This window comes from Protopterus annectens, chromosome 6.part0 (genome assembly GCF_019279795.1).
Source record: "Protopterus annectens isolate FY-2018-M chromosome 6.part0, PAN1.0, whole genome shotgun sequence".
Lineage (NCBI taxonomy): Eukaryota > Metazoa > Chordata > Ceratodontiformes > Protopteridae > Protopterus > Protopterus annectens.
The window spans coordinates 84,563,933-84,579,960 of NC_056737.1; the positions used below are offsets into that span (position 1 = coordinate 84,563,933).

At 39.7% G+C, this 16,028-nt stretch overlaps 1 protein-coding gene across 1 annotated transcript in view; it reads left to right on the forward strand.

The window, feature by feature from the left end:
* The window catches only part of TTLL5 (tubulin tyrosine ligase like 5), a gene marked incomplete in the record, with an annotated part of 5,893,562 nt that overhangs the window by 4,257,668 nt on the left and 1,619,866 nt on the right, over positions 1–16,028 (forward strand). The window contains 1 exon segment of the mRNA XM_044073865.1: positions 5,004–5,143. Coding sequence (XP_043929800.1) covers positions 5,004–5,143 — 140 coding nt within the window.

A 16,028-nucleotide genomic window follows, 5' to 3' on the forward strand; every position in this document is an offset into this window, starting at 1 on the left:
AGAGCCTCTAACTTAAACAGCTACTCCGACAGATAGAGAAGAAAGCAAGGCCTAAAAAAACAACAGCCAAGAACAACCAAAAAACAACAGCAGAGGAAGGTCAGAAAGTTGTTAGTCTATACGAGGACTAAGATAGACACCAAAAAGGTAATTAAACTGCTAATAATCCTGGTAAAAGAAGACAGCAAAATACGAAAAAACTAAATACTTAGCTTAAGCCAGTAATTGCAATCTCAACGCTGCAAGCGGCAAACTACATATGGGTAGCTACTGCTAGGCATGCTGGGATAGGGGTTAGCCTTGAGCCAGTATAAGGTCTCGAGCTACAGTAAATGGCCGAGTTGGAGCCGAGGGTCGGCTCCGAACCCAACCAGCAAGCATGAAGGTGAGATAGGGACAACATAACATCAAAATTTTCTCCCAATACCACATAACAGCATGAGCATAAAGGGGGGCAATAGAGGCACCCATAGCCATATCGCTGACTTGTTTAAAAAAAAGTATTTCCCCTCAAAATAAAGTTATTGATAGGTATAGTTTCCATAAAAGCTGCAGTAATACATACATCTGTATTAAGTAAACACTCACAACTACAGAGAACCTCATTAAAACAGTTTAATCCAGTGTTGTGGGATATACACAAAAATAAATCACCAACATCCACGGTAACTAATAATCAATCTGGATGATAAAAGTCTGATTTGATATATCCCAAGAAATCCCAGGAATCTCTACGAATACAGGGATAATTAAACCTAAACTGTTTCACCTTTCCATCCACATAAAGTGCCAGTGGATGAGTTTTCAAACCGCTGGCTGCAACTATAGGGCAGAATGGTGGATCAAAGAGATCCTTGTGAACCTTAGGAATACCAAGCATATTGTGAATAACTGGGTGTTCAACAGATAAATATTTGTAAAGGTGGTAATCTGCAGCCCCTTGACATAATAAATTATATAGATATAAATCAGTTTTACGATGGGCTATATTGATTTTATTCCTCGAAGTTCTGTGATATTGCCCATTACTATTTAAGAGGCTGAACATCCTGCTGAAATAATTAATGGTGTTCATCAACACCATACCCTCAGCTGTATCAGGTTTCATAATTCTAATGAAATTATCATTAGTTAATTCAACCAGTAATCTGTTTTCATCGTTAGATTGTAAAATCTAGACCTGGTTGGTTAAAAAAAAGTTGTTTCAAATCATTTGGTACACAATTTTTTAAATAAAGACAACAAAGGATGTAGTGGGGGATTAAAAATACTTTTTCTAGTCAGTTTATAACATGACAATAATCTTGTCAGAGAATCTTGATGCAGAATTTCATCATTTACAGAAAATAAAACAATTACATTTAATCAGTTCACCTATGTCCATATGATGTCTAGGAACAAAGGTGAAACCTGTAATAAGTAAATCAAAATATCTGTAGCATACTTAACAAAGTAAGTCAATTCCATGCTTGGGTATCTCATCACACCCCAGATGTTATTTCTGTAAAAGAAACTTTGCTTAAACCCTAAAATACAGACAAAGACATTCTTCCCCCAGGATACAACATACTTCGCCTTGACTGCTTAAACAAAAAAAGGTGGAGGAGTTGCCATAGTTTACTCAAATAACCTCACTCTCTCTCTCATCCAAACAACCAACCCCTTTCTTTGGACCCGCTGAAGTACTGGTAACTAACCCCAAGCTTAACAACTGTACTACCATTACTGTAGTAGCCATCTATATTCCACCAGGGGACAACATTCACCTGCTGGAAGACATTCTTTCACGTTTCTCCCAAAACATCCCTAATGAAACTATCCTCCTAGGGGATGTAAACATAACCTGGCAAACCCTCGGTAATCCATACTCTCCTCATCACATAAATCTTTATGGATTTACACCATTAATCTCTCAACCTACACATACTAATCACCCTCGCTCCCCTAGCTCCCTGATAGACTGGATACTTGTTTCAAACCCCTGCAAATACTCCAATCCTGAAACATTCCCTGACTTCCTAAGTGATCACTCACCAATAAAAGTTCTCAGATGTACTTACCATTCCTCTAAACCACATAGGCATATTACCTGCCGTAAGCTTTCCAACTTTGACCCTGAAACATTTAAAACCCTGCTGTCAAGAGTTAATTGGAACTTTCTCACCCTGCTCCCACTAGATGAAGCAGTCAAATCCTTTAACTCAACTCTTCTTAACATCTTGAACTCATTAACCCCACCTAGAAAAATTCAGATAAAAACTAAGGTATCCCCCTGGTTATCAAAAACTACTCACACCCTTATGAAAACCAGAGATAGGGCTTGGAAAATATGGATACAATCTAAGCTCTCCTCTGACTTACAAAGGTACAAAGAACTTATAAATCAAATTAAAAACTCATCATTAAAGAAAAAAAGGATTTCTACTATAACCCTCCGACAATATTAAAATCTGATCCAAAAAAATTCTGGAATGCTATAAACCAAATACTTCATCCTGGAAACCCGACTTCACCAAGTCCAGGTCCAGAAAGCTCACCTTTAGAGACAGCTAACACCTTCAACACGTATTTTATAGAATCTATATCTAAATTATTTACTCTAAACCCCTCAAACTCCAATCCTCCTGACTTCCCCAAACCTTCCTTATCTACTAACTCTGAATACATCTTCTTCCTTAAACCTGTTCCCACCACCTATATCAAAACCCTATTCTCTATAAATGAAAACCATGCTCTGTATCCACTGGCAATATCCACTCTTACTTTCTCCAGATAGCAGCCCTTTCCCTTGCTCATCCAGTATCTATCTTAATAAATCGCTCCATCTCAGAATCTAAAGTTCCTTCAATCTGGAGACAATTCTACACTATACCTATTCACAAAGAAGGTAACTCCATAGAAAGCTCCAGTTTCCAACCTATTGCTATCTTGTCCCCACTCTCTAAAGTCTTGGAGACATGCATACAGAAACAAGTTATGCAATATCTCATACAGAACAAACTGCTTACTCCTACTCAGCATGGTTTCCAACCTAAGCATAGTACCACCACTGCTCTACTATCCTTTCTCAACACTATTACTCTAGCCAAAGATGATCATAAACTTATCTCTTGTCTTTTCCTCGACCTCTCAAAGGCTTTCGACACTGTTTCTCACTCTCTCCTACTAAACAAACTAACAGACCTACATTTTTCCCCTGACACAGTAGCATGGTTCTCTAGCTACCTTACTGACAGACTCCAGTCAGTGAGACGACACTCAGCTTTATCTACACCCCTCCTAGTAAGAATGGGTGTTCCCCAAGGATCCATTCTTGGTCCACTACTTTTCAATATTTTCACTAACTCTCTCTCTACTCTGCTTGTCCACAGTCAACCATTCTCCAATATGCAGACAACTCTACAGTCATCACTATTGCCAACTCACCCTCTGAACTCCTATCAACTACCCAGTCATCCTTTAATGGAGTACAGTCATGACTTCCCAATAATCAGCTCATACTCAACCCTAAAAAAACAAAGTTGCTTCTCTTTCTTCCGAAGAACATAAACCACCTCAAATCTTCCTTCACCAAAATGTCCCTCAACAGTACTCCTATCACAGTTCGAATCCAGCACAAAACTATTTGGCATTACCATTGACGATCAACTAAAATTTAATCTTCACAATAATTACATCAGAAAAACCCACCAAAAACTAGGACTCCTATATAGAAATAAAAAATTCCTTACCACTGAAGCCAGAATTACTCTAACACATACATACCTTCTTCTTTGCCTAACATATTGCTCTCAAATACTTACAAATCTCAACTCCTCACTACTTACCAAGATAGAATCAACCTACCACAAGATAGCAAGATTCACAGCACAACAAACCTATAAATCCCACCACTGCCATGCCCTAAAATACCTAAACTGGATTGAACTACCTCACCTGCTTCTCTAATCTCAGCTCCAAATCATACACTCCATTCTATATCCGCCTACTTTTTGTCCAACACTAGCATCCCTCATCTCCCACTATTCCCCAACAAGGCATCTCTGGAGCTCATCCCAAGACATACTAAAAGTCTATAAACCCAAGTCAAACACTGGGTGTAGCACTTAAAGCTACCATCGCTCCATTGCTTGGAATAAGCTCCCCCTTGAAATCAAGACCCTCACACACCCCAAACAATTTAAATCTGACACCAATAATACTTTAAAAGCCATTGGACTTGCCATTGTCCTCATCCTCCATGACCACAGCCAACCCATATTGTAATCCATCTAAATCTGCTTACTCCTCTATTTCGTCACATAAATCACCCTCTTTCCCTTTCTCTCTTCTTTTCTACTCAGTTTCTTCTCTCCTTACTGCCTCTTAATCTTGCATCCAATCCCGAAAACTACAAACACCACTTGACTTATTAAAACTGTATAATAATTTGTAATGTTTGTCTTTTCAGCTTTTCCCGGTTAGGGGGTCGCCACAGTGGAACTCCAGTCCGCTAATGATTGGCAGTAGATTTTTATGGTGCCGAGTTGCCAGCCCGATGCCCAACCTTCAGCGAAGGCATGCCCATTCACGCATGTCTTTCGGAGGCCACGCGACCGTGGGGAGGACATGCAGACTCCACACAGAAGGCACTCCGGCCTAGAATCGAACAGGAGAACCTCTTGCTGTGAGGCAACAAAGCTACCACTGTACCACCTCGGCTTTGTTTTGAGACATTTTAATGAAGTGCCTAGCTCTTCGATAACCTCACTAAACGTGTTTACTCTCAGTGGGTAGCACTTTCAGTATGTGATGATTTGGAAATACATGGTGAAGATTATTCAGGAAGCTAACTTATTGTAGAATTTATGGCAAGTATTATGCATCTTTTCTTTAGTAATCATTATGGGACAATATGATCGTGTCCAAGCTCACAATGCATTTATTTATTGTCCAGGCTCATAATGTATTTATTTATTTAGGGAAATAAGCTGAGTCTGTTGTTTTTGCTGTTTTGGTTTTAGTGAGAATGACCTGGAAGAAGTTCTAACATTCTACACACACACAAATAAGTCAGCAAGTGTGTTTCTAGGAACAGGATCCAAAGACAACAGAGTCAATGAGAGCAGAACTGTCAAACAAGTAGTGGTGGAGGTTCAGAAAGGTGGGTAACTTACTGAAGAAGTAGAAGTATACATAGTTACTAACTGTAAATTAGCCGCAATTAATTTAGCTAAAAAAGGGATTTAGCTGTTGAACTGTTTTATGGATTTGTAATTAAATGTGATTAAAACATTACAGCAATATTTTGTCATAAATTATCACAACTGTAAGTAAAATAAGTTAAAGCTCATCCTTCAGCAACTTCCCTTGAGTCATCAGTTCACAAAATGCATTTCTTCCTTGACTTATAAAGTGATGCAAAACATTGGATCCTAAGACACTCGCCATGTACAAAATTAACTCACTCACCAGAAAATAGATGCACAGCTTTGCAGTACTATTTTTCAAGTAAATTGCTACACAACAAGCTGCATAGCTAATTACACATGTATTATGCTACCAGCAATCCAAGCAAATAGCCGTTTAATTAATAGAAATGCAGTGCTAATGAAAGAAGCAGCACTAGGCTTGTACCATGAATGAAGGAGCACTCCAGTAGAGTGTGTGACCAACATGGTGAATGTCACAACGAAGACAGGCTAGCATAGGTAAGTCAGTGCACCCACTCAGGTGCAGTGCAGTGATGCATAAACTGCATGTTGTACTTGTCTGCCACAAGAAGAGCAGCATAGCGACCATTAGATAAACCACTGTGGAGATACACATCAGAATGTCCAACCCTGTTCATCATGTAAATGGAGAGGAAGTGAAATAGACAGGAAAGTGGGAAAGGAAACCACAGACAAAGGCAAAAATGCAAGGGTGACCGTAAGGTATGAAAGGAATGGGGGGAAGGAAGGAGTATTTGTTGGGGAAAACCACCTTTTTTGCATATATAGAAAAGAAGGATAGGTGAGAAAGGTAACAAGAAAAGGTTGTGAAGGGAATACAGGGAAGCAGTCATCCCCTGCCAGTCCTGAGGGTAACAAACCCAAGCATCCCTTGCATGGGTGGCTGATATTAGTGGCTGATTGCTTCTCTGATATTCTGATAGTTGGGGCCTGCTGGTTGTACAGTGTCCATAATGCTGAGGTGGGCATCCATTTGTTGCTGTACTTATAGGTTCATAGGAGTGTACTAAGCTAATTGCCCTGGAGCCTTTACAAGCCTAGCCCAGAAGGTTTCCTGGCATCATGCCACCCGACATTATTTCCCAGTGTTCCTCTGTAGCACGGCCACTGAAGTGATCCCGGGGTGAATTTTCTATTTCCCATCCACTCGTCAAGATTTCTCTTGAAGAGGGACAGTGAGGTGCTCTGCTTGACTTGTAGGGGAAGTCTATGCCAGAGCATGGGCAGTCTCTGGGTTAGGAACCTGTCTCTCCAACAAGTTCTGTTGATTGAGGTGATGAGGTTGAGGTCTCTAGCGTGTGTGGCACAGAGGGATTGGGATCTCTTTAGATGTAGCATATCTAACAGTGCTGGGTCAAGCAGATGTCGCCTCTAAGTAGGCGATATGATACCAAGACAAGTTGTAATTTTTTTAGTCTTTCCACACAGGGCAAGTGTTTAAGGCCTAGGATCCTTTTAATGAGGTATTTTTGTGGTCTTTCTAGTTGTTGCATATGTCTAGTGAGGTACATGCTGATTGGAGCATTGTATTTGATAATTGGTCTAATGAGGGAAGAGTAGAGAGAGAGAGAAAGAATAACCTCTTTCTTCCTGTAGGCAAAACCCGTTGTAATGAGATGTGCCACATAGAAGGATTTTCTGACCACAGTGGCAATGTGATTATCAAAAGATAGGTTGCTGTCCACATGTGTTCCCAGATCTCTTATGACACCTTCGGTGTTCAGTGGACTACCATTGATGTGGTAGTTCATAGGTTCATACTAGGCTATCTGCCCTAGGGCATTTATAAGCCTAGCCAGAGTGTGTGTGGCTTTCACCACCCCTTAGGATGAGAATAATATACCCATTAGTTTGCTGTGCCTCTGTCCAGCAGTGATACAGAGATGATTCCCGGTAAACCTACGATCTCCCATCCACTCGTCAAGATTTCTCTTGAACAGAGTCAGTGAGGGGCTCTGCCTCACATGGACTGGGATTCTGTTCCATAGTGTAGGAGTCTCTGGGTGATGAATCTGTCCTCCAGCACGTCCTATTTATATCCGTGTTGAGGTTTAAGTCTCTTGCTCTCGTGGCTGTGGTGGATTTGGATTTTTGAGGTGGAGCATGTCCATTAATTCCGGGTTGGACATGGCCTTGTATGTCAGGCACAGATCACCTCTGAGCAGACGGTATGCGACTGAATAGAGCTGGAGTTTCTTCAGTCGGGCATCATATGACATATGTTTGAGCCCCTTTATCCTTTTGGTGAGGAACTTTTGGGTCTTTCCAACTGCTGCAGGTGTCGGGTAAGGTACATTCCGAATGGGGCGTTGTACTCAATCATTGGTCTGATAAGTGAAGAGTACAGGGTACAATGACCTCTCCTGATCTGGATGTGAATCCTTCATGATCAGGTGGGCAATGTAGAAGGTCTTCCTAACCACTTTGGCAATGTGAGTGTCAAAAGAGAGGTTACTGTCAACTTGGGTCCCCAGGTCCTGATAACTTCTTCCGTGTTTAATGGATTACCACTTATGTGGTAATTAGAGGTTACCTTGTTTTTCCCAAAGGGTATGACTATACATTTTTGGCATTTAGCTTAAGGCCATGGCTCTGGCACCAGTTATCCATTTCTATGAGACCTTTCTGGAGGATGTCTGTGTCTGATGGAGTGTCAATTATGGTGCCCAGTTTGCAGTCATCTGCAAATTTTGTCAGCCACAATCCCCTATGTTTGCCTGCACTTCAGAAAAATAAATGTCGAACAAGAGGGGCCCAGGACTGAGCCCTGTGGGACACCGCCGTGACCGGCTTAGAGTCTGACATGGCACCAGCAACTCTAACCCTGTGTGTTCTGTCCTTGAGCCAGTTTGCAACCCATCTTGTGACATATGGGTTTACATCTAAGCTGGTGAGCTTTTCTATGATGCCCAAGTGGGGTATTGTGTCAACGCTTTTGCTAGGTCAAGGTAGGCTGTGTGAACTGCCTTACCTCATCAATGGCCTTAGTGACTGTTTGAAAAAGTCGACTAAGTTCAAGAGGCAGGATCTGCCCTTGACAAAGCCAAATTGGGTAGGATCCAGTGTCTGTAGGTCCCCAATGTCTTTATTTATGAGTTCCATTATGATCCTCTCCATAGCTTTGCAGACAAGGCTCGCCAAGCTTATGAGGCGGTAATTTCAGGGTCCGTAGAAGCACCGCCTTTGTGGAGTGGGACCACAGTTGCCGTCGCCATTCTTTGGGTACATATCCTGTAGTAAGGCTAAGATTAAACAGCAGCCTTATGTGTGGGTTTAGTTCCTCATTGAGTTCGTGGTAGCACACAGCCGGGGACACCGTCCGGTCCCATTGATGCTGTGTTTTTGCTTTAGAGAGCAGCTCTCACCTGGGCATCTGAGATGTTTGGGAAGCTAGACTCTGGTGGGATAGATATTTCTCCTTTTTGGGGAGGGAGGGAGAATTTGCACTGAACCTGTCTGCCAGTATGTTGGCAATGTCTGTGGGTTCAGTGATTTTTATCATTTTGGACTAATTCTGAGCATATCTGGGAGTTTCCACCCAGGTTTCTAACATAGCTAAAGAAGGCTTTATGATTGTCTTTTGTGTCATTAGCGATTTTTCTCTCAAAGTTGGCCTTGGATGATTTTATGAGTGATCGTAGTTTTTTGCTAGTATTGATCAGAGATGCCTTCCCATTTAGGGATTTTGCTCTGTCATGTAGTAGCTTTCTCCTCTTGTTGTAGAGTTTGTTTATGGCTGGAGTCCACCAGACCGGGCTCCTGCCTTTGGTGGAAAGGGTCTTGATTTTATTAGGGATTGCTTGATCCATACATTCCTAGAGGTGCTCATAGAAGGCATTTGTAAGGGTTTCAGCAGCGTGGGTTGTGGTTTCCACTGGCTCGGGGCCTTGAAGGATACCACCCAGTCTTAAGAAGTGTGAAGTTTGCTTTTGAGAAGTTCTTCACTGTGGTCTTTTTTGCTGGGGGTGGGGGCGGGATGTGGATCTCCAGTGAGATTAATTTATGGTCTGATCTCACCAATGAGGGATATACTTCCGGTGTGGAGCATTTTGTCCCCATGTTTGTGATGATCAGGTCTAGTATATTTTCTCCTCTTGTGGAATGGTGACTAGTTGTTCCATAGCATTTGAGTTTATGAACTCAAGGAACCTTTGGGCTAGGGTGTTGGGGCTTGATTAATGTTCCCAGTCTATGTTTGGGTAGTTGAAGTCACCCAATATGATGGTGTTTGGAGAGACATTCATACTCTCCAGTGTCTTCAGGAAGGCTGTGTGGGTTTCCTGAGTTTGAGAAGGTGGTCTGTAGCATGTTACAAACTGTAGGGCAGTTTTACCTATGGTTAATTGCACCTGGATGGTCTCCGATGCTTCGTGCGTTGCCACTAACCTGGAGGTGTGGGTATCCTTTATGAATATGGATACTCCCCCTCCTTTTGTGGTTTGGTCCGGATTTTGGGGAACGCATGATATGAGGTATAACCTGATAGTGCTGGGGTGCTCTCAGGAGCCTTGAACCAGGTTTTAGTCACAGCACAGACATCGATGTTCTCCATACTGAGGAGGGCTTCGAGGGCATGCATCTTGAGATTTAGACTTCTGGCATTGAGCAGTATCACCCTTAGTTTTTCTCCATTTTTGTTTTCTAGGGCGGTAGGTTTATCATTTGAGCCTTGCCTAAAAAAGGCACTATGGGGGTGGCAAGAGCCTTTGCCAATATCCGAAGCCCAGGGTGACAGGTGCAAGCCGTCCCTTAAGCAGCGTGGCTTGTCAAGCATGTCATCCCAGGCAGACAGACATTGGATCCCCTTAGAATGACACCAGTAATTAAGCCAATTATTAAAGCTGATCATTTTGTCTCTGTATTGTGGTATCATTCTTGGTGAGGGTAGGATACTGCTCAGGGTCATGGTCATACCGGCCTGGGCTACATAATCTGAGAGCTCCTCTATGTCTTTTCATGTAGTCCAGGGAGGTATCGTCTCAGGTCGTTCACACCGGCATGGACAATGACTGAGTCATACTTGTACTTGCTGTGGAGTGACCTGAGTGCTTGCATTATGTGGCGGATTCTACTGCCTGGCAGGCAGCTTACTGTGATCTTTTCCTTGTTCAGTCTGGTGAGTGGGATGTCAGTGTGTCTGACTATGGAGTCACCTATAACAAGTGTGTCTGGCATTGTGTTTGGCCTTAAGGGCTGTGACTGTTTAGCACACTGACTTTGAGAACTATGTGTTGCATGTCTTATGTCTTGAGGTGGCAGTTGCTTGGGTGTCTGCTTTGGAGGTCTCTGTAGTTTTGCAGATTTTGATCAGTGCCTCAGTATGTCTTTGTGTGTTTATGTGTTTGTTTTGCAGTTGTGATAGTTCTATGTGAAACTGGGTTTGTGGTGTCGTGGTTTCCTTCTCCTCCTGTCTGGTCTTGCCAGTCCTGAGTTGAGAGAGCTCAGCCTCCAGTTTGGCTATATAGTTGCATCTCTCACATGTATTTGTGTTTTGTGGGAGAAGGAGTGGGTTGTCTGTGTACATGAGGCAATTGTAACATTGCCTCAAGATGCCCAGATTCACCAGCTGAACAGGAGAGGACGCTAGCAACTGACCCTTGACATGCTAGAAAAAGTGAAAAAGTTTGCTGTGTAACTGAGTCAGAAGGGACCTATAGGAAATGGGTACTCAAGGGGATTCTAGGCTAATGTGGTACTTTGTTTAGTATACAAAATTCTAAAAAATTCGTTTTAACCCCTGCAGGGTATTTCCACTGCCTAAGACCCTTAGGTACGATCTTCAAACTAATGCATTCTTTAAAATATAGGATCTCTAATTGCAGTTTTTTATATTTAGATAAACTGCTGTCAAAGAGTTTTAAAGTTGATACAATGTCATTTTTATTTTCTTGTTCTTTTATTTGGCCACATTGAATTTCATCATGTTGGTTATTGAAAATATTAGTTGGAGTGTTCATAAAGTCTTGTAAAGCAGGTGGCACAAAGTTAGAGACAAGAACTGGATTAAAGTTATTATCGGCAACAGTCACCAATGGGATTTGCATAGATGTACTAGTATTATTCATTGGACTAACTTGCCTCGCTTGTTGTGCTGGCGGGATGCTACTAGGTGATAGTTGACCACTTCTAGGTACTGGCACACTAGATTCTCCACGCTCGGTTACCAAACCATTCGGTACTGGATTAAAAGTTACACCAGGTCTTGGTTTAACTACCGGAGCATTCCCGCTACAAGAATTGTTGACTTGCTTCGCCAGGTTGTCAACGCGTTGAGTTAGTTGCTGGATTAGGGCAGTCAGGTTACCAATTGGATCCACTTCTCTGCTTGCTATTCCACTTCCTTCAGAACTAGACGGAGGGGAAAATAGAAGCTGCGATTGTTGTACCTCACCGTTTTCAGCCATATTCACCAAAAATTAACTCCAAGAGTTACAAAGCACAAAAGAAACACAAATAGATGAGTACAACAAACCACAGAAGCCAAGGTGTAATCCAAAGGTCGTCGTTTACTAAAAACTTATAAGCGCTTTCGTGTAATAGTATCAATACACTTCCTCAGACAAGTTTTTTTACATCTGTAACCTTCATTTAAATAGGAATTTCAATTAACACATTTTATTCGATAATTAAAAACAATTAAACCAATTTTGTCAAATTAATTAAATACTGCCCTAAAAGAATAATATGGTAATAATACTGTGTTACAAAAACATTTAAAAACAATACTCTAACTTCATTGTTAAGTTTATTTTAAAAACTAAATTACTGTGGCATATAATTAATACCATTAAAAATGTACCTTACAGCCATATTTTCATTTTATAACCCTTGCAAGTCAACTTGTGTTGTTTAAACTGATATCCTTACTTACATTATGTATGTCATTACAAATATTTAATTCATCTTAAAAGGGCTTTTTGCTTTAACAAACATTTTATAGAACAAGTTTCATTAATCCCAGGGTGGACATAGGCATTTGTTTTTAGTTGCCAAAGTAACTCAGATTCTTCTAACTTCAAATGCCAAGGGCCTCCTCTGGGATTTTTTCTCACTTTCTGCACAACATTGAACAAAAAACTATGGTTGATGTTTTCTGAGACATGTTTTGCAAGAGCATTAGACATAGTTCCCTTGGTGATCGCATAAATATGTTCATAAATACGTTGTTTTAGATACCTTTCGGTTTTTCCGAAATAGAATGCAGAACATACTGTACATGAAGCCAGGTATACTACTCCTTGAGTAAGACAATTACATTTTTCATTTATGTGATATTTTATACCTCGAATAGTGAATGTCGATCCAGTTTTTATGTATTTACAGTAACTACAATTACCACACTTAAACATTCCTTTGTTTACTTTGTATGTTCTAGTAGGGGCTTCAAACATTGTTTTTAAAGATGGAGCCTTTCTAAAAATAACTATAGGATTGTGTCCTATGTTAGTATTAGGTATGTTACCTGCATTTAAGAGTTCCCAGTTGTTATCTAGGATTCGTCTGAATTCTACACTTAGTTCGTTGAACTGTGTGGAAAAACTGATATTATAATTCTTTTTTTGTTGTTGTTGTTCTTCTTCTTCTTTTTGTTCATCTACTTCTTCTACGGTCCTAGAATTATCAAGAACTTCAGTTTCCCCTATACTATCAGTCAGATTAGTACTGACTTGCGTTCTTAATAGAGGAGCTAGTACTCCATTAGTCCTTTTTCTTGTTACTTCTCTAATGACTGAATTTATTAATCTTCGTGGATAGCCTCTATTCAAGAACATAGTAGCTAAAAAGTCACACTCATTTATGAAGGAGCTTTCTTCTGAACACATCCTGGATGCTCGTACTATCTGACTCTTAACAACCCCCCTTTTTTGAAAGGAGGGGTGTGAACTTGAATAGTGTAGAAATGAGTTACTGTAATGGGGTTTTCTATAAATAGAAGTAGTATATTTCATTTTTTCCATGTCTTTTTTTATGTTAATATCTAAAAAATTAATTGATGACGCGTCAAACTGGTGAGTGAACTCTAAAAATGGAACAAAAGAGTTCATTTTTTCAATAAGTTTAATGGCATTTTCTTCGTTAGTTTTCAAAATCATTAAAATGTCGTCTTGGTATCGTGTATACCAGACGACTGACTCTTTGAATATTATTTGTGGAAACAAAAAAGTATGTTCCCAAAACGCCATTACTAAATTAGCAAAGGACCCCCCGCAAGGGGAGCCCATTGCTACACCTGTTGACTGAAGGAACAAATCATTTTTAAACATGAAAAAATTATTTTTCAAAACTAACTCTAACAAGGTTATAATTAAATCAATGTCTTCACCTGGGAGATGTTTATATAATAAAAAATCTCTTACCCATTCTGCACCTATTTCCTGTGGAATTGTTGTGTATAGATCTTTGACGTCAGCTGTCATAAACGCAAAGTCTACTTGAAATGGTATGTTATTCAATTTTTCCAAAACAAACCAAGAGTCTTTGCATATCTGTGACTCATTTTTAAGGACTTGTTTTAGTTTATTGTCTACCCACTTAGCACAAGAATAGGTTATGGACTGACGTCCATCTATTATTGGCCTAAAAGGAGGGTTATGTATGTTCTTATGCAATTTAGGAACTCCGAAGATGACAGGGGTCATAGGAGCTGGCATAGTTAAATATTGATATAATTCTGTATTGATAGACCCTTCAATAAACAAATCACTTAATGAGTTCTTAATTTTTTGAAGGGACTGGTTCAATTCATTCCTTGAGATTTTTGTATAGTTGTTACTTGATAACATTTCTCTTATTTGCTGCTCATAGTCATCTTCGTACATGAGAACTGCCCCCCCACCTTTGTCGGGTTTCATAACCCGAATATTGTGAGATTTTACCAAATCTATCAAGTTATACATGTCTAAATTAGTATGTTTGTGATGAAAATACTCTTTGTTCAATGCCCTTAAATGGATTTCTACCACTCGTTCAAAAAGTAATACATTGTTATTGAGTGGTGGATTATAGGTACTTGCCACTCGTTCAATACTAAACACATTATCACTGTTGCCTAATAAAATGTTTAGATTAAGCTTACGGGTGTAAAGCTTAAGATCACAGAGAACTTTGGCTAAATCTGGTTTTTGTGGCAGTGAGTAGTTAAAACCTTTTGCCAGCAATTCTACAAGTTCAGTTGAAGGCTCAAACAGTGTATAATTGTATATTTTAAAGTCATTACTATCACTAGAAGTGATTACAGGAGAAAGAGCATGGCTTGTTACCTCTTGCGGCGATTGAATGCTCTCCTGTTGTTGTTCTGGTTCTTCTTCTGGGCGTTCTTCCATCTGTTGTTGTGAACTACTGGTTGAAAACCCTGGTTAGTGTAGTCCACGCGACCACTATCGGCTTGTTGTTGTTTTTGCTGGTTCAGGTTGTAAATACGTTCACTTCTTCTATTTTGGTTACCATCAACAGCTTCATTATTTATACCTTCATTGCTGTTGTTTGTTCCAGCGTTGGTTATTGCATTAACTGATGTATTTTCCACAAATAATATTCAAAGAGTCAGTCGTCTGGTATACACGATACCAAGACGACATTTTAATGATTTTGAAAACTAACGAAGAAAATGCCATTAAACTTATTGAAAAAATGAACTCTTTTGTTCCATTTTTAGAGTTCACTCACCAGTTTGACGCGTCATCAATTAATTTTTTAGATATTAACATAAAAAAAGACATGGAAAAAATGAAATATACTACTTCTATTTATAGAAAACCCCATTACAGTAACTCATTCCTACACTATTCAAGTTCACACCCCTCCTTTCAAAAAAGGGGGGGTTGTTAAGAGTCAGATAGTACGAGCATCCAGGATGTGTTCAGAAGAAAGCTCCTTCATAAATGAGTGTGACTTTTTAGCTACTATGTTCTTGAATAGAGGCTATCCACGAAGATTAATAAATTCAGTCATTAGAGAAGTAACAAGAAAAAGGACTAATGGAGTACTAGCTCCTCTATTAAGAACGCAAGTCAGTACTAATCTGACTGATAGTATAGGGGAAACTGAAGTTCTTGATAATTCTAGGACCGTAGAAGAAGTAGATGAACAAAAAGAAGAAGAACAACAACAACAACAAAAAAAGAATTATAATATCAGTTTTTCCACACAGTTCAACGAACTAAGTGTAGAATTCAGACGAATCCTAGATAACAACTGGGAACTCTTAAATGCAGGTAACATACCTAATACTAACATAGGACACAATCCTATAGTTATTTTTAGAAAGGCTCCATCTTTAAAAACAATGTTTGAAGCCTCTACTAGAACATACAAAGTAAACAAAGGAATGTTTAAGTGTGGTAATTGTAGTTACTGTAAATACATAAAAACTGGATCGACATTCACTATTCGAGGTATAAAATATTACATAAATGAAAAATGTAATTGTCTTACTCAAGGAGTAGTATACCTGGCTTCATGTACAGTATGTTCTGCATTCTATTTCGGAAAAACCGAAAGGTATCTAAAACAACGTATTTATGAACATATTTATGCGATCACCAAGGGAACTATGTCTAATGCTCTTGCAAAACATGTCTCAGAAAACATCAACCATAGTTTTTTGTTCAATGTTGTGCAGAAAGTGAGAAAAAATCCCAGAGGAGGCCCTTGGCATTTGAAGTTAGAAGAATCTGAGTTACTTTGGCAACTAAAAACAAATGCCTATGTCCACCCTGGGATTAATGAAACTTGTTCTATAAAATGTTTGTTAAAGCAAAAAGCCCTTTTAAGATGAATTAAATATTTGTAATGACATACATAATGTAAGTAAGG